At 37.4% G+C, this 25,080-nt stretch overlaps 1 protein-coding gene across 1 annotated transcript; it reads left to right on the top strand.

Moving 5' to 3' along the window:
• Window positions 1–15,931: 15,931 nt before the first annotated feature.
• ears2 (glutamyl-tRNA synthetase 2, mitochondrial) lies at window positions 15,932–24,138 on the top strand. Its single transcript, XM_062434564.1, has 10 exons — window positions 15,932–16,354; window positions 17,493–17,648; window positions 17,830–18,019; window positions 18,290–18,440; window positions 18,849–19,170; window positions 19,301–19,409; window positions 21,029–21,182; window positions 21,572–21,702; window positions 21,801–21,936; window positions 23,809–24,138. The coding sequence occupies exons 1-10, from the start codon at window positions 16,201–16,203 to the stop codon at window positions 23,902–23,904; spliced, it is 1,599 nt and encodes a 532-aa protein (XP_062290548.1). The 5' UTR covers window positions 15,932–16,200; the 3' UTR covers window positions 23,905–24,138.
• Window positions 24,139–25,080: the final 942 nt, after the last annotated feature.

The raw sequence follows: 25,080 nt of genomic DNA, 5'->3' as shown, positions 1-25,080 counted from the left end.
TTTCCTAACAACTCTACATGAACAGGTTTCACCATAGAGATCTTTCCTGCAGGCCGATCTGTTGTTTTCTATTTCAATAATGTTGTCCGAGCCTGCATTTGACCAGATATTTTGTTATTTTGCCTGGGTGTATTTTATCAGGCTGACTAAGATAATTGACACGTGAACAACGTGCAAAATGTTCTTGTGCTCTTGCTGGTATGTGATTTGGCCGGTTTGGCGACAGTAGATTTGAGACAGTGAAGATACAAGCGGACCGTGACTTTGAGGGCATGGTGGTGTCTCATTGGTTAAAATGCTGAATCACTCACAGGAAGAAGAACCCATGCCCCAAAATATTAATTAATCATTAATGTATAAATCATTAATAATCATCCCTGGTCTTACTATATTGATTTTGCATGCCCTCACCATGTTTATGTGAGTAAATGTTTTGAGAGCAATTTAAACATTCATCTTCAAATATGAGATAAAATCAGAGCATGACGTGTTTACCTGTAGCTTTGGGCGTGATTTGATTATAATCTTAAATCCAGATTCATCAAAATCAGGAAGAGAAAGAACAGGAGCAGAACACTTTTCTTTTGATATTTATCTGTTAATGTGACAATGCTTTAGCAAGCTGCACTCACCTGTTCACAGGTTCCTTTCGTAACACACGTTGCATTTCTGTGAATTTCCATCAGTGAAGCAGACGGGCAAATATTTAGAGACAAAAGATGATATTATATTTAGAACAGCGTGAAGTCTTTACAGAAAGAAAAGGACATTTTATTCTCTGCTGGCTGACGTTGTTACCATTGAAACATTTTAAGTTCATGATTTTACCTGTGTTCTCTTGATGAACCTGTTAGGAAAAGACAGAGTTCATTGTTAAAGCTGACATGAGATTTTGGGGAACACACTTATTTATGACACATTTAAGACATTTTTACTAATTAAGACATTTTTAAGATTTCCATCCTTGGATACTCTTGAAGTGTTACATGTCATCAACCTGAAATGTTTTTGTTATTCCAATAAATAATCATTATTTAGACTTTTCAGCTCTCTCTCATCTTGATCATCCATTTTAAAGTCTACTTCAGTTAGATATTTGAGCTCTAGCAATACTGATAGTGACAAGAGTACAGTTTCATTGAATCATGATCTTTCTCACATAATGGTTATCTTCTTCTACAGCACCAGTCAAAAGATCAGACACACCTTCCTATTCACCTGAGTGAGACAGTGTGTCCACACCTTTGACTGGTGCTGTATGTCGAATGTAAAAATGATAAATAGAGAAAAAAAGGCCCTTTGACTCTGAGACAATAACACCAAAACCTGCTGTGTGCCATCAGTCAAAGGCTTTTTCGGCTGTTAAATGTCACCCTATTTACACTGAAATTAGTCTGACGTCTGTATTTGATCAAAATAAGAAGACAAATACTAATCTGGGCCAAAAAATCTAGATACATATTAAATATTTAAAGGATGAATTTTACTTATTGACAATAAATCCTGCAAAAAGTCTAAAAAAACAGCCATGAAATGATCCTACTAACAAATATTATCTGTATATCCAAAGCTTCATATACTGTCCATCTTATTCCTCTTTGCCGTAGAGCTCTATTGTTGTCCAAAAATGTTTAAATACACATTAAATATACACACTGTCGCACTGGTGACATGTTCTTTCCCTGTTTATAAGTCATTCCCACCTGAACCGTTCTGCTGCAGTAAATATTCATTAAATTTGTATATACAGTTAATCTGCAGCTGAAAATAGTCCCAAACAAATGCGCTAGTTTCTGTTTGACTGATGTTGTTTGTTAAAACTACAGTGTTCAGCTGTAAAGAAACTATATATTAGTGTTTTTAAAGAGTTAGGTCTTCATTAGGAACAAGGTTGGGGCCTCAGACACAGTAAAGAAGTTACAGTACTGAGACAAAGTGCCAAAGTGTTTAGAGACGGACTAACACCTCGTGCATTTGCGTCTTCTCATGGGATTTCATATTTCAAATAAATATTGAATAAAATAAGACTCCTCATTTAAATAATAAAGCTGCCAATACTGTGTAATTTTCTTGCAGTGACTACTCTTGTAGAGACTTAATAGGCTCATATCTGTGACGCGTCCACACAAATCCATGCTGAAGTCCAGATGAAGTTTAACAATATTTATTGAATGAAAAACACAAAAGACTGACAAGCAGTTGTTGAATATTAAGCCCTTCAAAGATGTTCTTTTTCTAAAACTCCCACCACCACCCCAATGAACAGGTATAATAAGATGAAACCACACCCATGTGCCAATCAACACAACCGACGCAATGGGTGCAGCCCAAACAAATACCTAAACACAGGCAAATATTCATTTCTTATTGTCTACAAGTCAAGTAAAAGGAGCAAAACGTACGTTTCTTAGTATGTTACAACTTCTCTACTTCCCTGTCTTGTGGCTCTCAGCCCAAAATTCGTTCGCTCCTTCTGAAGAATATAGTTTATTTTTTATTTTAAAAGGGGGTGAGTAATTCCCTAAAACAGCTGGGCACTGTAGTTTGTACCAACATCACTCAAACAGCAGGAAACAGTGCATTTGTTGGGGACTACTTTCTTTGGCGTATTAATACACATTCAGTGCTCTACTGAGTATTGATGACAGCAGTATTTATGTACGTGGGATACAATGAAAATAAATGGCAGTATCAATGGTCATGGTGGTGAATCAGTGTAATGGTATGCCTCATTTATGTGCTTTCAATAGTTTGTGGACAACAATGGAAGTCTGTGATACCAAAGAAATAAGATATATCAGGCTTTGGCTGCACAGACAATACATGTTGGTAGGATTAACTCATTGTCTTTTCATGGGATTTATAAAAGAAATAAGAGAGAGAGAGAGAGAGGTAGAGAGAGAGAGAAAGTAAAGCAAAAGATCTTAATATCATAATCCTGTCTTACCAAACCAGATTCCCATTAGGTAAACCAACAGAAATATGTAGCTCGACCTCATGATGTGGCAAGTCTCATGGGGTGAAAGGGCTTTGTGTCGAAAATCACTGGAGAGGAAACCAAAGAAAGCACAGTGAGTCACTACACCCACGAGTCCTGGGTTTGATAATCTGAATCAAGCAGGTTTAACCTCATCAAAGTGTGATTAGAGCATGTAAAAAAATCAGAATCACATCATTATTATCCTCTTGGTTAGTCAAAGTTAAATACATTGCAACATGTAAAAAAAAAAAAAAGAGAAACATCACCAATTATCTCATCAGAACATAATGAACAGCATGAAAAAAATTGTGATTATATAATCGTTATCACAGTGTCCGACAACTTCCTCCTCCTCTGAAATCATGTCTTTTTTTAAAGTAGATTTTCTTTTAAAAAGGTTACTAAAACAAAAATGTATTAATCTTGAATAGATGTTATTTTGGTGTTTATTGATTTTGGAACATTTGAATGTTTTTCTTTCTCTTTTTGTTGTTGAGTATTTGTGAAAAATCTTGAAACATTGCTTCTGTTTTAATTATCAGTTACTATTTTTTATTGTTTTATATTATTTTCCCTTTTTCTGATCTTTACATTTGGCTTGTTTTACCTTTTTATTTGACTGACTATTTGTTATTCTTGCTTTTGAGTGGACCCCAGGAAGACTAGCGGCCACTTTGTAGGAGCTAATGGGGATCCTAATAACATAAGAATATTATTTTATTTTAAAGAACCAAAAGTCTTGACAAAACTTAAAATATTACATAAAAACGCCTTTGAACACATTCATCTATCAGACGGTTGTTGTCCAAAGCTGTCAGCGCTGTTTAACGCTCACAGATTTGGTTAAATGAAACTGAATGAGCCAATATGGTCGATGGCTGATAGGAATCAGGGAGCGGCACTCAGTGACATAGGCGACCTTTAACATAGCGGTACAAAGATGATGAGACAATAGATGCATTAGAAGAAAGAATGTTGAAACTCTAAACCATTCATCTCCGAACAATGAACACAAAGACACTGAGCACATGAACTCGCTATGAAAAACATATTTGGTCCAGAATAAAGAAATATATCTCTTTTACAGTGGTACATGGGTCAATGACGTATAAGGATTTATTTAAAAATAATAAATATGGGAATATCTATTGCAGTAATTCAAACATTAAGAAAGGTGGAGTACACATAAATACATATGAAAATAGTAAATTAGGTGTTTTATGTGTTTTCCCATCTCGATGAATTAGAACTGACCTTAAAAAAGTCATGTGGTGCGACCATTATCTATCTTAAAATAAATGAATTTAAGTGTTTCGAAACAAATTATTTGCATGTCTTTTAAGTGTTTGTAAATAATAATCTCATATTTATGTTCTATAATGTCACAGTCGCCTTCTTAAATGTATGTAAGACTTATTTTTCCTGTAAATTGCTTAAAAATTATTGAAACAATTTTAAAAATACAATTCGGTAAAGCTACTGTATCAGTGATTAATATTAAAAGTGATATTTTACTCTGAATTTAACACAGTTATTGGTATTATCGGTCGCACCACATGATATTTTGTCACTTTAAATAACAGAAAAATTACTAATAACTTGGGGCTTTTGAAAAGTTAAAGTGATTACATATAAAGGAAAGGTACTACATATATATGGTATTTTTTTTAAACAATTTAAACCTTTTTCTAACTGAAAAAAATGCAGTTAGACTGAAAATGTCATAGTCACGTCATTGACCCACATATAGATAATGACTGCTGGTGTCTTTTATCTATGGTTGATCAGTTAATATGATTTAAAAGCAGTGTATTTTTTAAGACAAATTATATTACAAGAAAGTAGAGCCCAGGTTCAAGAGTCAATCGCATAAATCACTGAATAAGAGCGGTTAACCCTTACATACTGATCGGGTCAAATTGGACCCGTTTTGACATTTAACAGCCGTAAAAATAAAAACGTTATTTTACCCTGAAATTTGATGACTTTTACTAAAGTGGCCCAAAATGCACAGAAATTAAAATTTGTTAAAATATTATAGTTTTGTATAGGCGCTACAAATTTTTGTCCATTGAGGCTGTTCTGGGTCAAATTTGACCCGTATCTATTGACATATGTTTTAGTGAAATTAATAGTTTTAATAAGATAGTAGTTATGAGGATTTCTTTTTATGATGAAGCAGTGAAGACTGATGGCTCTAATGGTTATACAATAAAAACCACAGCTCCATAAAGTTTTTGTCATTTTCACTTTCAATAAAATACATTTAAATAATAATTGCTATGTTATATTTTCAGGTCTTAGGTAAAATAGGATATTATATCGTGTGATAGTAAGGGTTTTTTCTCCAAAAATGAGTGGTTTAAATCCCAAAATATACACTCTCTCTGCTCTCTGAAACATTAATCAAGGTTTAATCACATTTATTGATGAGCCAGATCGACTATTGATGCTTTTTAAACAAATATGTGGCTCAAAATTTGATATAGACACTTTTTATGAGGAGATTCTTACATTGAGGGTGTAGAATATGAACAGTATGTGAAGGTTTAGTGTTGGAAAACAGTGTTCAGTCCAAGGGTTCAGAGGTGTGTACACTGGTGCAGTATTTGTTAGATCTAAGTTATGTTGATTGGAATGACGCATTCATTCACATAGTCACATAGTCTGTCATGGTAAAGTGAGAACATATAATACACTGATTGCTTTCTTTGCATACACGCAGACAGGCTTATTTGTGTCACTTAAGTTGACGTTGCATTGACTTGATTTATGATTATTAATTTCAGTTTTGAACCACTGTTTTTCTGAGTCTGTAAAATATCAGTCAGGTGCCCAAATGAGCGCTGAAGCAGGTTTTGCTGGCAGTAATAAGTCATGTTCATAGAGGCCATTAGAAGATCCCCTCCAATGTAAGTGATGGGGGACAAATCCACAGTCCTGGTTTTAAGCTAACAGTATGTGAGGCTTCAGCTGTCTGAGTTAGTCAAATAAAGTGAACATCTTCCACAGTTACAGTCTTCTGAGTAAGAAAATTGAAAGATGTTGACTTGATTGGAAGGATTTGGACAGCTGAAGCCTCATTTTAGCCTCAAATAACCTTTTAAATACATTTTTATACAGCAGAAGGATTTTGGATTTTGGATTTTGTCCCCTACCATTTAAACGGAAAGTTCATTATGAGGTTAAATCTTATGGCAGGTATGAAAAGGAGGAATGACAGTAAAAAGTAAAACAATGAATCAGTGTTTATTTGGGCATCTGACTCTTGTTAAAGGACAGCAAAAGAAATGTGAACCATTCAACTCTAAAGTTTAAGGCAGTATCAAGAGAGAAACAAACTGAAAACACAACATCTAACAATATTATTATGTGTTTGAGATCTAATTAAAATCTACAGTAACAACACGGCTTCGGGAGGTTTGGGTGGAGGAAGGCTTTATTTCTCTACCACTCTGTGACGCTCAGTGTTTAATAATCAGCTTTTAAGTGATCCAGTCCAACCTGATGGATCTGAATTACATTCCTGTCATAACTGCACACATACAGTACATTGAGTTTTGTAAGTTTATAACATTACTTAAGATCCTGATACGGAAGCTGTTAGAAGCTCCATGGATGTATAACAGGAGCTGGCCTTGATGCTAATTTGTTCCAGAGGTTTCTCGAGATAAATGTCATTATTGACCTCAAAAGTAAGGTCAGCGAGGCCTATTTGTATCAAAAAACGTTTAACCCATGAAGGTTTTATTTTTATAAAACTTTCCGACAACCCTGAAAAGTGATTTTCCGATGTAAAGTTTATCAGCCGAGTAGGAACACACAAGCAGGACCAGCAGAAGAAACACTTAAACACAGCTCAGACTACAAGATATTTAAAATCCTGACTGGTTATGAAATCATGTTGCATCACACACATAAGAAGAAACTTCACAGGTGTTTTTCTCTCTAACCTCAATACAAGATTTTAAAATAATGGTGCATCAAACATCTCGTGATCTCATGTGAACTCAATGGGTTTCATGGGGAAATAGATGTATACAAAGAATCAACAAAGGTTTTCTGTTCATTAACAAAAACTGGAAGTGAGATTGTAACTGTCTATTGTGGTCCTGCACGGAAAGCAATGCTTCCAGATTTTAACGAAAAATCATATACATTGATATTATTGGGCCCTGAAGAGTATGCGAGCAGTTCTGAAGGATTCTCTCTCACATTTACAAGAAAATCTGGGCTGGTACCAATTAAGGTCCAAGACCAGATTTCTCCTCCGATTGTCAGGAGGTGTGAATCAGGACTAAATCAACCCAAACTTCTTTATTCTGAGCCTGGTTTAAAGCTGGGCCACACAACAAAGAAGCAAACCTGGATGCTAGAAGACTTTTGGGGCTAATACGCTATGTGAACAATATTCATTTGAGTGAATGGATCTGATTTTGGAGTCCAGTATCCAGTTGATGCCCAGTGTGACCTAATTCAACTATAGTGTATTTACCATAACAGCAATATTTCCCTATCTTTAACAATACTGTGAAGATATTAAAACTTTGACATATTCCAGTATTGTTTTAGCTCTATTTTGGTCTCCTCCAACTCCTGAGGTAGGAAATAATTGGTCGCTTCTGTACTAAATGCTTCACTGGCTGGTGGATAACTGCTATGTGTTGTTTGGTTTCGGGCAGGTAGCTCGTTTATCAGAGCGACTCCCTGCTGTGACTGGAATCAGATGAGACCAGAAAATCAAAACACAACACACATTAGAGATGAGTCAATTGCTGAGCTGGTGATAAATCTCTGTAGGTTTGTCTCTACACACAAACTCTTTCACATTACGCACAATCATTTGAGCCACTGTTAATATATAAATATTAAAATGTTAATCACGTGGGCCCAAATGAGAGGTGAGTCCCCAGAATGTCATCAACACACGTTCAAAAGTTGCCTCCTAACGTTTTCACCCTTTGATTCGCTCCTATATTGCAACATACATCTTTGTGTTAGAATAAATAGTGAGTTAAAGTTTAAGTGTTTGTTCAGGATCAGTCCTGCCAGTGTCACAGGTTTAGATAAACACTGCTCCGACTCTTTGTGATTAATAGGCTATTTCCAAAGCTGGACCTTATAACAACAGTGGTGTGAAAGTGTGAAAGCGTCTGAAAATGTTAAAAAAGGCTCGTTAAAAGGCTTCCCTCATATACAAACAAAGAAAAAAATCCTTTACTCATTTCCCTCTATCTCTCTAAATACACATTTAAAACAGAGGTGTGTAGAAGTAAAAAAATCACTCAGGACTGAAAGGAGAATATAATTACAAGCTATTATTACTAATAATAGACTAAAACTGACAAATGTATTAACTTTAAATTATTATGAGCATGAAAATTCCTGAGCTTTACAGGGTTTGGATCATTGGTAATCAGACGCTTTTTCCAGTGCTGTAAAGTTTATGTACTCAAATAACTATTTTATTTCCAGGTGACACTCCAACAGCAGGGACATACTGCACTTTAATGTTGCTCTTAAAGTTACTAATAACTTCGCTGATTTAAAAAAACAAATAAAAAAACTTGTGAAATATAATCAGCATATAAAATGAACGTCGTTGCTAGGAGGTCAAAGCAGAAATAATAATGAAATAATGTAATGTATACTATATATAGCCTATTATATTACAATGACAATGCATTTTTTATGAAGGATTCTTTTTGATACTTTAATTATATTTCAAATACTTTCTAAACCTTTCTTTAGTAAAATGCTGAATGCACAACTTTAACATGTAATGCAGTATTTTTTATATTACATTATCGCTACAGTAGTTTTACTTAAATCAAAAACTTAACAGACTGGTTCAGAATTTTTCAAGTCTGTTTAAAAACAACAGTCAGGTGCCAAAATAAACACTGAAACGGGTTTTTCTTGCCATAATTATTCCTCTTATTCATACTGAGCCAATTAAAAGATCGCTTCATAATCCACTTATGTAGATTACAGTCTTTTTTAGGGCCAAAGTCCCTCTTTTTGTTACTATACTTCCACCACAGCTTAACAGGGAAACACAAAGAAGGAATTTGATGCTAAAAAAGATTGTAAATGTGGCAGATATCCACTTGATATGATTAACTCAGACTGCTGAAGCCTCAAATAAGCTTCAGATAAACTTTTAAATGCATTTTTGCACAAAATTACGGTGTGGACACACTGTTGCTTTTGTCCCCGATCACTTACATTAAAAGATCTTTTAATTGCTAGTCGACACAAGAGGAATGATTACGACATGGAAAACCTCTTTCAGTGTTTATTTGAGCATCTGATTGTTTTAAGACAGACTTGACAAATTGTGAACCTGTCCTTTAAATAATTTAATCGTCTGCTGTTACAATCCACTGAGTTTGTCTGATTCATTTTTCCTGTAATGCATTTGTCTTTTTTTCTCTCAAAGGGCATTACATTTAAAAAGTCACATTTTTTTTTATCAGATATGCTATGACTCACTCTAACCCAATTTAATGAGGCAGAACTCATTATTCCCACTGATGAAATCCCCAAACGGCATGTGGTTGCCTCAGGTACAAAACACACTCACACAATATATAAGGACAATATTATAGTAAGTGATCACCTCACTGATTTCCTCACGGATTGTATCTGCATGTATTGTATTTATCATTGTACAAACATCCAGTATACACCATTAATGCTCTGTTTTCTCTGATAGACTTGTCTGTGAGAAGCACATACTGTAGAAATAAGGTTCTTTAAAGCAAACTGACAGATTTACATTAGTACAATGTAACTTATACACAAGTAAAATAACATAACTACATAAAATAAAATTTACATAGGAACTAAAACAACACAATGCCATTAAATCAAAGCTGAATCTCTTACCAAATCTAGTCCTTGAGTGCTCTAAATTGCCGGTGTTAAAACACTCTCTCTTTTTCTCCCTTCTGACACCTGAGACGCAGGTGTACCTGTTAACGTCTGAAGGGTGTGTTGTCTTGTGACGATGACACAGGTAAGGATAGCTGGCTCCCCCATGCAGCACAAGGGGGCAGGACCAAATCGGCTCCTCTGCTCTGGGCGTGTTCTGCATTTGGATTGTTCTTTTGTGTGTGTGTGTGTGTGTGTGTGTGTGTGTGTGTGTGTGTGTGTGTGTGTGTGTGTGTGTGTGTGTGTGTGTGTGTGTGTGTGTGTGTGTGTGTGTGTGTACTTATGTTGGCACGTTTACATATAGCTTTGTGTATGGATGCCCGTGTGAAAGGGAGTTAGACAAGAGAAAAAAGAAGACACATAGTATAAAGTTTCTTTCTGCTCTTTCAGGAGGTTCAGCAGGTTACACCTTCATGATTTTTGAGCCTCTAGCTTTGTTTACAATAAAAGACATTTGGGCATTTTATCTGACATAACCAATTATTTTAAAGATCAGAGACAGGACAACAGGATAATTATTGCAAAAGTTAGATAAATATGGATTCATTATAAATGTTAAAAATAAGCTCTTTTCGCTTTCATGTCATAAAATCTGAATGTGAAGTGAATCTGAATAAAACCCTGTCATCCTGTGTAGCCACTAAAATGTGTTGACCATAAACAACTCATGAGATGTTATCCCTTTAAAGGTTTTTAAAGGTGACACAGTGGTAATAATCCCGAATATATGTTTATATTTATTTCATAGAAGTCAGTGAATTAGCTTCAATGCCCAAAATAAGAAATTAAGCAAATAAAGGGTGATAAGAGAGAGCAGTGAAATCAAAATGTGGTCTGTAAACACTGCAATGACATTCACACACACACACACACACACACACACACACACACACACACACACACACACACACACACACACACACACACACACACACACACACACACACACACACACACACGCCGTGGCATGCACACACAAATCAGGTTAAACAGGTTGGTTAATCATCTGAGGCAGCAAACAAACAGCATTCAGTATTATAGGAACTTAAACTTCAGTGTAAAGAGTTAAGTAATCATTCCACCCTTAAACTGCAGAAAATCACAAACTTATCCTCATTTAGTCAGCTACTCGTTTATGTCATAATATTATTTAATATACATCTGTTACTTACTGACGTTTTTGTTCATTTCTCTTGGTTATTTGAATGTGTTTGTATGAGGTACAATAAGTGAATGAACTTTTAAAATTTGATCTATTCTCTCAATAAAAAGTGGCGACGTGATGATATTAAATATGTTCCTTAAAATATGTGAAATCAAATATGCATGTAGTGCTATCCTTATTTCCCTTTTCTTTAATAAACATCAGAGTTGCAGGCCCTTACTCAAGATATTCAAGAACCTGTCACAATTTTTTTGAGAAAAAAAAAGAAGCAAAACCTTAATTGTTGAAACCTTTATTGAGAACATGTGACTGGATGACTTAGTTTTTTCCTCAGTATCTCTTCAGCTCCCTCCATCATATGACGACTCCCTAGGCTCCCTCAGCTCTGCGTCCCTCTGATCGTCCCCAGGTGCTTCTCACTGCTGCAGTCTCTATAGGTTCTCTTATACACTTGAAAACTAGGGGCTGAGCGGAGGGGCATTCAGTGGCACTCTGCAACCTCACCACTAGATGCCACTAAATCCTACACACTGCACCTTCAAGATATTCAAGAAACTGTCACAATGTCTGAGAAAAATAAAATAGCAAAACCTTCATTGTTAAAACATTTATTGACAAATGTAACTAAATTACTTAGAGTTTTTCTCAGTATCTCTTCGGCTCCCTGCATCATATGACGACTCCCCGGGCTCTGCATCCTCCTGATCGTTCCCAAGATGCTTCTCACTGCTGCAGTCAGCAGACTTAGTCCTCTTCCACTCAAAAATGTGTTGTTCCTCTTGTTCTTTAATGTCTTCATGAGTGCAAAGTGCAGAAGATCAGGTCATTTAGTCACTCATTTAAGTCTTTATATTATTTAATATTCTGTTACTTGCTGAAGGTTTTTTCTACTTGTTTTGTTGTTTGTTTTTCATTGTTTATGTCCATGTATTTGTACTAGGTACAGTAAGAGAATAAACTGTTAATATTTAATCTAATCTCTCAATAAAAAAGTGTAAAGTATTAAATATGCTTGTTAAAACAGGTGAAATCAAATTTGCATACAGTGCATTCTTATTTTCCCTTTTTTCTAATAAATATCAGGGTTGCACTGCTTTACTTAAAGATGTAGTATGTGGAATTTAGTGGCATTTAGGGGACTGGACATGGCAGAAATGGAATACAATGTTCATTAATATGTTTTAATTGGTGTATAATCACCTGAAAATAAGGTGAATGAGTTCTAATTTCCTTAGAATGAGTCGCTCTTGCTGTTGCTCTGGTGCATTTGAGGAGTAAAAGGCGCTGCTCTGCCCGTCTGTGGATGCATCACAGACCGGGAGTGATCATGATGTTACCGAAATAAACAGCCTGTTTCATCACTTGTGTGTGAGGATATTGAACTTAGAGCAGAAAATATATCCAAATATTGACCCACATGATATAACATCTCAGTTCAAAACTCACTGAGCAGACTGGAGATCTCTTTCCATACAGCTTCTGTTTTCTGCATCTTTAAACTGTACATGTTGTTGTACGGTAGTCTATGTGATGTGCAGAAACAGTCACAATAAGTTTATCTTCCATTGTTAAATGGGTTTCGGGCGGAAATACATTTATTGAAACATACTTCGACATGTCAGACAACTCTGTGTATAGATCGGCTGCAACTATTCCCATCTTTTTTTTGGCCGCACTTTGCCAGACTGCAGCAATGGCGGCTAAGTGCGGCCGTTGCAAGTTTACATAGAGATTGCATGGCAACTCGCTGCTGGCCACTTTTCGCCACTCTTTGGTGTGTTCCCCGCATTACACACTTGACAGGGGGGGGGTTGAGGGGAGGGGTATTCAGTTGGTTGCAATCTGAAACCTCACCACTAGATGCCACTAAATCCTACATTACATTACAACGTTAAAAACTATTCATGGTGCAGTAACTTACAGGGATGGGTCTGTGTTGGGTCTCATTGGACGACCACATGTTTCAAGACTCTAGGGTAATATGCTGGAGGCATAGTGAAATGGTTCCTTTATTTGTCTGTTTTAATTAAAATAGACAAATCAAAATAGCCCCGGTGTGGTAGGACGCTGTGTGGAGGAAGGAACAAAACCAGATCAGGGCGGGGAACATGGTGCGCACGCACCCAGTCGGCCAGCATAACAAACTCTTTAGAAACTCAACTTACCACAGCCATTGGTCGTTGATTCTGCGATAACTTATGTAATTCATGACGTCATCAAGGTTATAAAAACCAGGGGACCTGTTCGCCACTTCCTCTTTACTTCTTTTACATGTAATTGAAAGACTGAGACAAAAAGTTACACATCCAGTACTCTAGTGAACCATTAAAGCCCGGAGCCAAAGCTTGTCACAGCCTGACTACCTTACCGATTGCCAGCAAAGGTGCGCCTCTCTCACTCCAAAGACCGGTAAGACCTGAGCCTAGCCTAGTAAAGCACAGCGCTGAATAGCTACACTGCTAAATCGATGTTAGCATGCTTCACACGTTACATCCAGTCACTAGGCTTTGTGTGTAACCTCTTCCTAATCTGGCACATTTTATGCTTCATCAATTGGCCTTAAACAGAGTCCCCACACAGTTAAGAGGTTTAAAACCCAACTTTGCACACTTTGCTTTTGGAAGTGCACATGGTTTCAAGCCTTTTGTCTGTGTCGGCCATGTTGTCTGGCTAGTCACCATGTTACTCCATCTTGCAACTTGTCACCAATTTGCAGTTCCAATGCCAACACACACACACACACACACACCTTTTCCATGTTTTCTGAGGTGGTTCCACACCATCATAAATTCTTATTAATAATTTCTATAGATTTTTTTATAAATAGTCATGATATTTTATAATCATTAATTATTGCTTATAGCCAAACCTGTAACTTGTAAGGCCCAATGGTAATTTTTCCTTGTTTTCCACAGCTGTTTACACATCGTGCACCAGAGGAGATCAAGAAAACACGCTCGACTTTGCAGAAGGGCAGATGGCTCACAACACATATAATAGTTTGAAGCTTTTGCATCAAAATGTTTGCAGCTTACTACCAAAGATAGATAAAATTCGTATACTTGCAAATCTAATTAATCTTAGTATACTGTGCTTAACTGAAACCTGGCTGGACGCTTCCATCGCAGACACTGATGTTGAAATCAAAAACTATTCAGTCATCCGTAAGGACAGAAACAGACAAGGAGGAGGAGTATGTATATATGTGAGGTCAGATATAAAATGGAAGAAAAGAGATGATTTGGATAATGAAAACCTTGAAGCACTTTGGATTGAAGTTCCTGAAAGTAAACCATTACTGATTAGTGCTTTATATAGACCTCCCAAACAGAATAACTTCATTGAAACCTTGGAAAAAGTGTTGGGTAGTTTTGGTTTTTTAAACTATGAAGTTATTTTATTGGGTGACTTTAATATCAATGTTTTGAAACAAAGTGGCCCACTTTATAAAAAACTGTTAAACTGCCAAAAGAAATTTTGTCTCACACAATTGATAAATGAGGCGACTAGAATTACTATAAACACTAGAACTATAATCGATCTTATTATGGTATCACACAAAAACAAAATCACTGAAAGTGGTGTGATTGTGTCTGGAATCAGCGATCACTATTCAACCTATTGTACAGTTAGGATCTTGACCCCAATTGATTGTTCCAAAATGGATGGGTCTAATGTTATGGATACCTGTGATGTAGATGTAGCACAAACTTAAACTGCCCAGAGAACTCAACCTTGGGGTAAATAAAGAAATTATAGATACTATGGATCAGAGAGATAAGGAAAAAGGGTTAGGGTTAGGGTTAGGGTCACGCGCTGCATTAATAGTCGCACAAACACACATACACGCGCAGTCAGATTTGATATCTTTCAAAGAGTCAAAAAATATAGAGAGCTCTTTCAAAAAAATGTAAGTATCCAACTGCAAACGAGGTTGGGCCATATACAAGTGCAATTAACATGGGATGTGATTGGTCTACAGTGAAGCTGACAGTGTCGATAGCAACATCTGCTGAGAATGTATTAACAATAAAGTCTTGTTTCATTCTCACTGTTCTTCTGTCTTTTTTTTTTTTTTTTGTACAGAATGTCACAGTGCCCCTTAGTGTTATAGTATTATATAGTCTCCATTTTACACTTACAAACAGGTCAGCATTATCAAACAGATTTAATGTGTAAAATCAGCAGAGCCCCTCCTAAACCCTTATATAGCTACTATTCATATTCTGACTCAAAATTAGTCTCTACACCGAGTCACATTCATAAATTCCCTGTCAGTCATTAATACATGTTTGATTAATCTTATGGAAGAAAGACATTCATAATCACTGTTTTATGGTCCAGGTGAACATTGTATAGAATATGATAAATACAACAACATGTTTGAATGCTGATTTTTGATTAAAAAACAAAAACAAAACACAGGTCAAATGCCTTACATTTGCATATATAGAAATGTGTATCAGCTGCACACAATTTAAAACAATTATGCATTTATTTCCATTATTGTACACTGTGAGTCACATTAGAAAAAGTCCGACTAAAATAAATGTGTATATGGTGTGTTTACAGATCTTAAATGTTAAAAAAAAAGGGTCACTTGACCCTGAACAGTAAGGGATAGATAGAGGAAGTAATAATAACCTCCTCCGCCTGGTGGCAGTGTTCATTATAAAGATGGTTAATTCATCTTCCTGTTTTTGTTTCGACAGAGAAGAAGAATGACTCAAACAGATGATCATTCATACATGTGAGAGACAACTTTAAAAAGGATTGTGTTGCTGTCGTCTGTCAAAATGCAGTTTTCAGTCAGCACTGTGCTCATTTACCTAGCTGGACTGATGATGCCGATTATATCACCGGTGTTTCGGGCTAATGAGTGACCGTGTTATCTGGTGACATTCAGTCATTTCTTGTAATGTGGGAAACAATCATAAGCGTATACATTTTCAGTGCAGCCGTAGTCTCTCTTGTGATTGTATACACTTATCCTCATTAGAAAAGGGTATCATATTGAACCGATAAACCACAGACGCGCTCGGCTGGAAGTCACCATTTAACACGGTCACTCTGTGAAGCGTAACACCGGTGTGACCGTCAGAACGTGTGCTCAGCTGTCATGTCGTCCTGGCTGAGATCCTGTCACACTGTGGTGGCTCTCAGAGGGCTTCAGTGTCCCACATCAGTCAGACACAGACGGACTCAAGCTGTTTTAAGATGCTGCTCCACAGTCCAAGGAGAGGTGAGGGTCCGGTTTGCCCCCAGTCCCACAGGTAAGGTGTAGTGCATCTGAACACACAGCCTTTAAATGCCCCATAACATTATCTGCAGCTGTCAACTATAGGCTCCCCTCTCTTTACCACTGCAGCATTTTTCCATCATGGATCAAAAAATCAAACACACCTGCACTCATTATGTTGAAAACATGGTTTCAAGTCTACTCTAAAATCTGAAAAGGACACACAAGCACCTTTTGATCATCTTGTAATCTTATGTGAAGGCTTTCCATAATATTTTGGAGTCTGGCTGAAGAGATTTGCTCCCATTCAGCCAGTAATAAGAGTAGTGGTACAGGCTGCTGATGTTGGGTGATAAAGCCTGTCTCCTAATTCCTATTCATCCTAATTTAAGATGTTGGATGGGGTCAAGGTCAGGGATCCGTGCAGGTCACTCAATTCATCCACACTGAACTCAGAAAACCAGTTCTTTATAGATCTGGCTTTTTGTACGGGGATATTGTTGTTGAAACATGAAAGTCTTCCCCAGACTGCTGCCACAAGGTTGAAAACAGACTATTGTCCAAAATATAATTCTCCTATATCCTGTATTGTTAATATTTCCTTCATTAGTTAGCTATTTAAAGGACGTTTCACAGTTTTTTGAGTCTCAAACCAGCAGTCAGGAGCCCAAATGAACATTGAAACACATTTTTCTTGCTGTAATTATTCCTCCTGCTTATAGTGACCTATACTATACTATACTATACTATAGGGTCCTTTCATTATGCACTTATCTACAGTCCTCCTTCTGTCTGAAAATGTATTTAAAAGTTTATCTGAAGCTTCAGCCACCAGAGTTAGTCAGATTAAGTAGATATCTTTCAACATTAAGAGTCTTTTTAAACACTTCCACTGAATTTGCTGCTGAATTGTAATGCTATTAAGTGCTTTAAAGCTGGAGTGCAGGACTTTTGTCTCCCCCTTCTGGCAGTGAGAGTAAAGGAGGATGCTCAGCTGTGATTACCTGACACAGGCATGCAGCATGCTCTTAAGCTCACCCTGAATGACAGGGACACATACAGATAAAACAAATATGTTTTGACGGTCCACAGACCCACCAGGAATAGGCCTATTTAGATATATTATTGTCTTCTTCAGCAGTCTGATGTTATAACGTCGTTCTGTGCTGCAGGGTTCTTGCACCTTGGAGGCCTCCGCACTGCTCTTTACAACTACATCTTTGCCAAGAAGTACGGAGGCTCGTTCATCCTGCGCCTGGAGGACACTGATCAGAGTAGACTGGTACCAGGAGCTGCAGAGTCCATAGAGGACATGCTGGAGTGGGCTGGTAGGACACACTGGTCCACAGTTGTATAATATATCAATAAATGTCTCCGTGCTCAGTAACTCTAAATGATTACTAGTTTTCCTAGTAATTTTAATAAGTAAAATCTTATGGTACAGTAGTTTATTTTGTCTCTATTTACAGTCATTGTTATAATTTTAGCTAAACTCATTTCCACTTCCAGGTATACCTCCAGATGAGAGTCCTCGTCAAGGTGGGGCGGCGGGTCCATACCTGCAGTCCCAGAGGTTAGACCTCTACAGTCAGACCGCCCTGCAGCTTGTTGAGAGCGGTCACGCCTACTACTGTTTCTGCAGCTCACAGAGACTCGAACTTCTCAAAAAAGAGGCGCTGAGGAGTGGACAGACGCCAAGGTGGCTGCATTACATGATTGAACACAGATATTCACATGTTCTCACAGACTTGAAAGAAGACATACAGTACGACTAAGATATGACTGGTGGTTTTCTGTGTTTTTCTTATTTCCAAACCCACAATGAACTGATCATCCTTTAAAAGTGTTTTATGTGTGCATCCAAAAGTGTACCAATACTTATAAGTAGATCAGTTCATTGTTGCTTTGGCTCTGCAATCACTATCTTTATCCTTTAAGTCTCAGTGACCATGTCTCCTTTTCTCTCCAGGTATGATAACAGGTGTCGTCACCTTCGGGCCGAGCAGGTTCAGCAGAAGCTTGCTCAGGGAACACCACATGTGATCAGGTTCCGTCTAGAAACGGGAGTCGAGCCTTTTCAGGATCTGATCTTCGGGTGGAATCGTCACGAGGTGGCCGAGGTCGGGCAGGATTTATTTATTTTTATATTTGTTGTGATTTCTCAGTTTTTTTAATCATCTCCATTATGTATAGTTTCTTCTTGTCTGTGTGATATCTTTCACACTAAATGATGTAGCATAGAATCAGGGACACGCTCGTGAGATTCTTCAACATTTTGCTGCAGAAATATTAATTCCCCACTTTCTCAGCAAAAACCAAGGCATGTATTTTGTGCTCTTTCTTGCTATTAAATTGATTTATTCACTTCAAACTCTTTATTTCTGGCATTTGAAGCATGCCTTACCAACAGAGCTAAATGCAAAATGATGCAGTTTCAAGTAGTAATACAAACCTTTGAAGTCATGACTGATTTAATGCTCTTTCTTTGCTTTAATCTCTGTTTTCATACCTTCTGCCCTCTCTTCCAGGTGGAGGGTGACCCCGTGGTGATGAAAGCAGACGGGTTTCCCACCTATCATCTCGCTAACATAGTAGACGATCATCACATGAAAGTCAGCCATGTCCTGCGGGGCTCCGAGTGGCTCATCTCCACCTCCAAACATCTCCTCATGTACCGCGCTCTCGGGTGGCAGGCGCCCACCTTCGGACACCTTCCGCTCCTGATGAACAAAGACGGCAGTAAACTGTCCAAGAGGCAGGGAGATATATTCATTCAGAGCTTCCAGAGAGACGGGGTGCTGCCAGAAGCACTGCTGGATATCACGACCAACTGTGGATCTGGATTCAACAGTGAGTGATGGACACTTAATCAAGGAGTGAATAAAGAGAAAAATGTTCATTTGCAGCTGGAAAATAATGCTTTGAATCTATTATAATAATAACAATTACATGCTTCTATATTACCTGTGTTGTGTTGTAGCCACTCGAATGGGACGGAAGATCGATGAGCTGATCTCCGAGTTTAATCCTTCAAAGATCACAACGCACTCGGCTCTGTTAGACCTGGAAAAACTACCAGAGTTCAACAAGTAAGCCAAAACTCTTCCTCTTCTTCTTCATTGCCATGTTTTTCTCATTATAACAGTACATAAAAGCTTCTTACTGCTTTATTATCTTTACATTATGGGATAAAATAAACATTATAGTAGGAAACTTAGAAGGAAGGGGTAAAAACTCCAGCAACTATAAATAGCACATCATTAATACAAAAAGTGAGTAAAAGCAATGTCCAAAATAGAGTCTGATAATGATACACATAGAAGTTGTAGATATAGTTATGGGTACAGTTCTGGTGTTACTTGAGCCAGTCTTTTTAGAGGTTTCTTTTAAGAGGGGAAGGGTTTTACTGCTCATGTGTGTTGCTGGGACAGAGAAGGCCAACCATCTGAAAGTACTACTTCTATAAGGAACAAGGCACTCCCCTCTAAATGTGGACCTTGTGGCTCTGGCATTGTGCTTTCTCACAACAATTTAGCTCTGTGGAGGATGGACAAGAATGTGTAGGATTTAAAAAAACAAGGCAGTGTGAAGATAGAGCTTTATTGTGAGACCAAGTTGTTTCAGCTTGTGGTCTTCATGAGGGCCGGTATGCAACACATGACAAGAAATACTAAAATAAGGTGCATGTAAAACAACATGCATTTAAGTCATTATACAGTACAGCACAGTACAATACAGTATTCATACATTCAGTAGTTGGGCCGGGTATTTGGTCATTTGATTTGAAGCCAGTCATTTTCCCAAACTAGCAGAGAGGCAAGAGTTGTATCTAATAATGGACATAGTCGTCACCATATTAGTCCATAAGCAGGATAATGCATCTATGGGACATTAACCTAGTTTGTATAGAAGAGGCCTTTACTCACAAGGTACCTATTCAGTGTGGTATACTCTATGAACGAAGACAAAATACATTTAACAGGAAGAGCAATGAATTGTGTTAGAGAAACGCATACATAATGGATTTGCAAGAACTAGACATCCTCATTCAGGCTCCCCGGAAATAAAATTACCCTTATTAGCTCCACTTTTCTTGGTGGATCATGAGATTTGATGACGTCTGTTGCTCACAGATTATCAGTCAGTCTGACGGAGTGAAATATCCTGACAGTTATTTATTGGATTGACATGAGTTACTGAATACTGAGCAACGATCTCCTGGATGTTTTACATGGTGACACTACCTGGTTGTAATCCTCATCAGCCTCAGCTCCACATTAAGCTTAATGTTATCATATCATGCTAACATGGTAAGTTTCAACTACAGATACAATGAACTGAAAAGGGATTGAAAAGTACAACGTCAATCAATTAAATTTGATTCAAGTTGGTCATTGAAGAGCTGAGTGTGAGATGTCTTAAATGTTCGTTGTACAGATGATAAACCCTTCTTTAATTCAGGTACCATTGTAGCTTTCTTCTAGTACCGCTTTTGTCTTAAATTACATTTCTCCCTGATTACTGTTGAGGATGAAAAATGGCAGCAGTGCGGCACAGGTTGCACAACTTTAGTTATATCTTGGTTATGCAAATTTCCGTGAATTGCTTGAACAGAGGAAGTGAAATCTATAAACCCTATGGGGCCTTTTTTCCCCTTTTTGAGTTATAATACTTAATAATCTCATCAATCTCTCTCTGATTGTGTCAGAATCCACCTGGAGCAGCGAATTGAAGACGAGGAGCAGTGTCGTTTACTGATAAACGATCTCCAGGGACAAATCCGACAGACCTATACAGCAGAGATCCAGGATCAAGAAGTCCTACATGAGGATTATATCAGGCGGGTTCTGCATCTACGCAAGGTAACAGTAACAGCATGCAGATATACAGATATGTGTTGAGAACATTTAAAAGATAAAGAAGAAACATGTCTGTTAAACTTACAGTTGAAGTCTCAGCAAGTTTTGTTATTATCCCTACAGGGTAAATTTAGCTGTCTAGATAGTGGTTGCCATGGAAATCTGAACATGTGTAAACTTGAAAACGCATTTGATTAGTAATAATACATCTTTTTAGTTTTTGCCATCTAATATTTGAGGTCAGATGTCAAAGCTTCTGTCATTTTATTAAAATAAGCTTCTATTTAATCTTTTTATTCATGACCTTTTCCTCCAGTCTCTCAGATCTGGATTTTGCTTGTCTTTCTTTCTCTTCAGTCATACTGAAACTTTTCTCTTCCCCTCCTCTGCAGGGTCACATATCCGCCCTGAAGGAGCTCCTAAGTCCTGTTTACTCTTACTTGTGGGTGCGTCCTTCTGTCTCCAGCCAGCAGGTGGCAGCACTCACTGCAGAAGCACACCAAATTGCCTCTTCAGTACTCAAGTATGTAGTTTTGATAACTTTCCAACTGCAAGTCTCACTTCAACACCTTCATGCTGCAGTGTTTCAGCTGGATTATGAAAGCGTCTCTGTGTTTATAGATTGATAGAGGAGCGAGGCGAGGAGCTGGCAGTGGATCGACTCAATAAAGATCTGAAGAAGCTGGCTAAGCAGGCTAAAGCCACCAAGTACAGAGAGGTGATGAAGCTGCTACGGCTGGCTCTCAGTGGTCTGCAGGTAATTCAAGACACAATACACATTTTCATATGAATTCGACAAAGTTTCATTACAGGAAATAGTTTTAGCAGAAGTGGTTAATTGGTTATTACTAACTTTAACCAGAGTTTCAACAGCAGCCGTGTCTGTTGTCTTTTTACATGTGTGTTGTGTGTTTCATCACACATCCCCAGCTGAGTGAGACTTGATGAGATGTTTGACTTTAACTTGTCAGACGTGCTGCTTTTTGATTGCCTGCTGATTAAGTGATTGTGTGACGTGTGAGCCGGATCAATAACAATCATCTGCTTGAGCGGAGTCTGACATCACCTGGCATCATCACATCTTTTCTGAGTAATTTAGCTCCTGTTTTATTGTCAACACAATGGACTCCCTCAAATATACAGCCTTTTTTAATATTTTTTTATTTTGTCCATAAAGGTAGTAGAGGTTTCATGATCTAACAATTGCTGTCACAACAAAAGTCATCTCAAGGCACTTTTCACATGGAGCAAGTCTAGACTGTATTCTTCAACATCAAGCAGAACCGGGCTCGAGGTGACCGGTTGGGGTTGTGAGAGAGGGAGAGAAAGGAGAAAAGGGAGAAAAAGAGAAAGAAAAAGGCGAGGGAGAGAGAGAGAGAGAGAGAGAGAGAGAGGCACAGACATCAACAAGACATTTTTCTTCTGGGGGGAGGGGCGGATGCACAACCTACGCAGCTCATCTCAGCTGATGTGTTTAATTAAAAGACCAGTTAAAGGATTAGTACGGTCAAGAGCACTTTGTGTTTGTGTGTCCGGTGCCTCCCTCCTACTCAAGGTTTTCTGTCATGCTCTCATTGGTTACTGCTCCTCTCCGTTTTATTTTTTTGCTACTTTAAAATCTAAACTATTTGAAAAAGGTGGTAACACGTGTTGCAGGTCAGTTGCAGTTTTGACCGACATGACCTTTTGCAACAAGTAAAACTGCTGATGTTGTAATGTTGCAGAGGGGTTGTTTTTGTCTGGAACAGGCAAATGATGGCGAAAGTCATTTATTCTGCATCAGGCTTTAGCAATTAAATGTTGTTAAGGCTTTTTCTATAAGCAGCACCTCCACCAATTTGTGATCTTCCATTTGCACAAATGTAAACATTAATTCAACATGTTTTCTTAAGATTTTGAAACAACATTTATGCATGAAGTCATCAAAATGTAAAAATGCTCGTCATTCATCACACCTTTCCAGCATTACTGTAGATAGATGAATTCTCCAACCTTGAAGCATTAATATGAGTAAAGTCAAATCACAGCACAAACTGAAAAAACACTAAAGAGACCTTTTCTCCTTCAAAGTTTGTCTCTCTGTGATTGACTCAACTCTGACTAAAAAAAACCACTCAAGCAAAGACTACCATGTTTGTACTTCTGAGGCTGATGTTTGCATAGTTATTTTTACAGCTGCCTGAAGAACACTTACAGTATCTGCACTAAAGCATTTCAACTGCTAACACTGCACAGTCATATTTCACAACTTACTTGCATTTTCAAACATCACTGTATTTCTATTTTTAAAAACAGGAACAACTTGCAAACTGCAACACGGAAAATTCAATCATTTTTGTCTGTAATAATCACAACGAAAGACTCAAAGATCCTTTCTAGTCTGTTGCAATTGCGTGTCTTTAAAAAAATATTATTTCTGTCCATGACATGACTAAGCTAAACTCTAAAATAGCATGTTAAAATAGCACATGATTCTTTTTTACAATGATCGTAAAGACCAAAGGCCAAGTTAATCCACTGTCAGTCAGTCACCAGAGTTACCCTGCAGAAAGAGGAAATTCATTCTGATGCTTTTTATCATGACTGATTGCATTATTTTGCTGATCCTCTGTTCTCATCTGACTTGCAGCAAGGTCCCAGTGTGGCTGAGATGATGGTGTCTCTGGGACCTGCAGAGATCAGCCATCGATTCCAGAAACTTCTGCAGCTTTCAGAGACGAGTTAACGACCAGACAGCCTGCCACCACGTCACCTCATGTCACCTCAACTCTGATGGAAACCTGAGGACGAGAGCTGCTGTCTGTTTAGAGAGACACGCTTAACCACAGACAGCATGACATGGTGATTCTGCCTAAATGAAGTGGGACACAACCACATTGAACTTTATCCCACTGATATAAGCTGAATGACACTTGAATAATACTTGAACTATTACAAATATTTTATAAAAGATGGAAACTATGATTTGCGCACATGCTCTCTTGTTATTTATTTATTTTTTATTCAGTGCTTGTGTTTATTCGGTGCTTCTTCAGACTTTGAAGGACCAGGTGATAACCAAGGATGGGAAGTACCTCGGTATTTTTATGCAAATGTTTTACTTGAGAAATTCAGTTAACGAACCTCAACATGCAGATGTTTTCATAAAAGGCTTCCAGACCAAACATGAAACAGCATTTTAAGCTTTAAGCCAGCCATGCTTAAAGGAGACAAATATCGTTCCACTGTGTGATTTTGAGAAAAGTAAGAGTTAATGATTAAGGGTGGTTCTTACTCATTAACGTATATGCGGATGCTAAACTTTACTGACAGTTGCTGCCAAGCTGTCCCACTGTCAAATCATCACTATTATATTGAAGATTTAAAGCTTTGAGTTGAATTTAACATAAGATTTTTTGTTTATAAATTATACCCAATATTTCACATATGCCACCTTCATATATGTTAATTGAGTGGACAAAATATTTGGAACACCATTCAGTATAATGCACCCTAGTACACCACCATCACCCTCTATCACCTCAATAATAAACATAAAGCAGAATTATCACTTTGACAATGTCAACAAAAACTGAAAATGTATAAACTTTATAAATGTAGAATTTATTCAGTTTTATTCAGTTTAAATAAAGAAAAAAAGCATATTACAAAAAAGTAATACATGCAGGATTTTTTTGAGATCTTGATATGCTGCATTACTTAATTGATCCGGAAAGAATAGTATAGTTAATTTTTTTAAATGCAGATGTTGTATTGGATTGCATTACATTGCACAGGTGTACTTAATAAAGAGGCCAGTGAGTGTAGACAGTTGTCACCTATCTATAACCCTGCATGTTTTATTAAGTGCTAATTTTTCACAAATAGAAAAAAAAAAAATATATATATATATATATAATTA

The sequence above is a fragment of the Scomber scombrus genome, chromosome 2 (genome assembly GCF_963691925.1).
Source record: "Scomber scombrus chromosome 2, fScoSco1.1, whole genome shotgun sequence".
NCBI classification, from domain to species: Eukaryota; Metazoa; Chordata; class Actinopteri; order Scombriformes; family Scombridae; genus Scomber; species Scomber scombrus.
The sequence above is the reverse complement of the archived record's forward strand: the minus strand, read 5'-3'. Positions and strand labels throughout refer to the sequence as shown.

Excerpts from the sequence above, each read along its gene's own strand:
- ears2 (XM_062434564.1), top strand. The coding sequence starts at position 16,201 with ATGTCGTCCTGGCTGAGATCCTGTCACACTGTGGTGGCTCTCAGAGGG. Across the intron at positions 18,020-18,289 it reads AGGAGTGGACAGACGCCAAG|GTATGATAACAGGTGTCGTC; the intron begins GTGGCTGCATTA and ends TTTTCTCTCCAG. Across the intron at positions 18,441-18,848 it reads ATCGTCACGAGGTGGCCGAG|GTGGAGGGTGACCCCGTGGT; the intron begins GTCGGGCAGGAT and ends CCTCTCTTCCAG.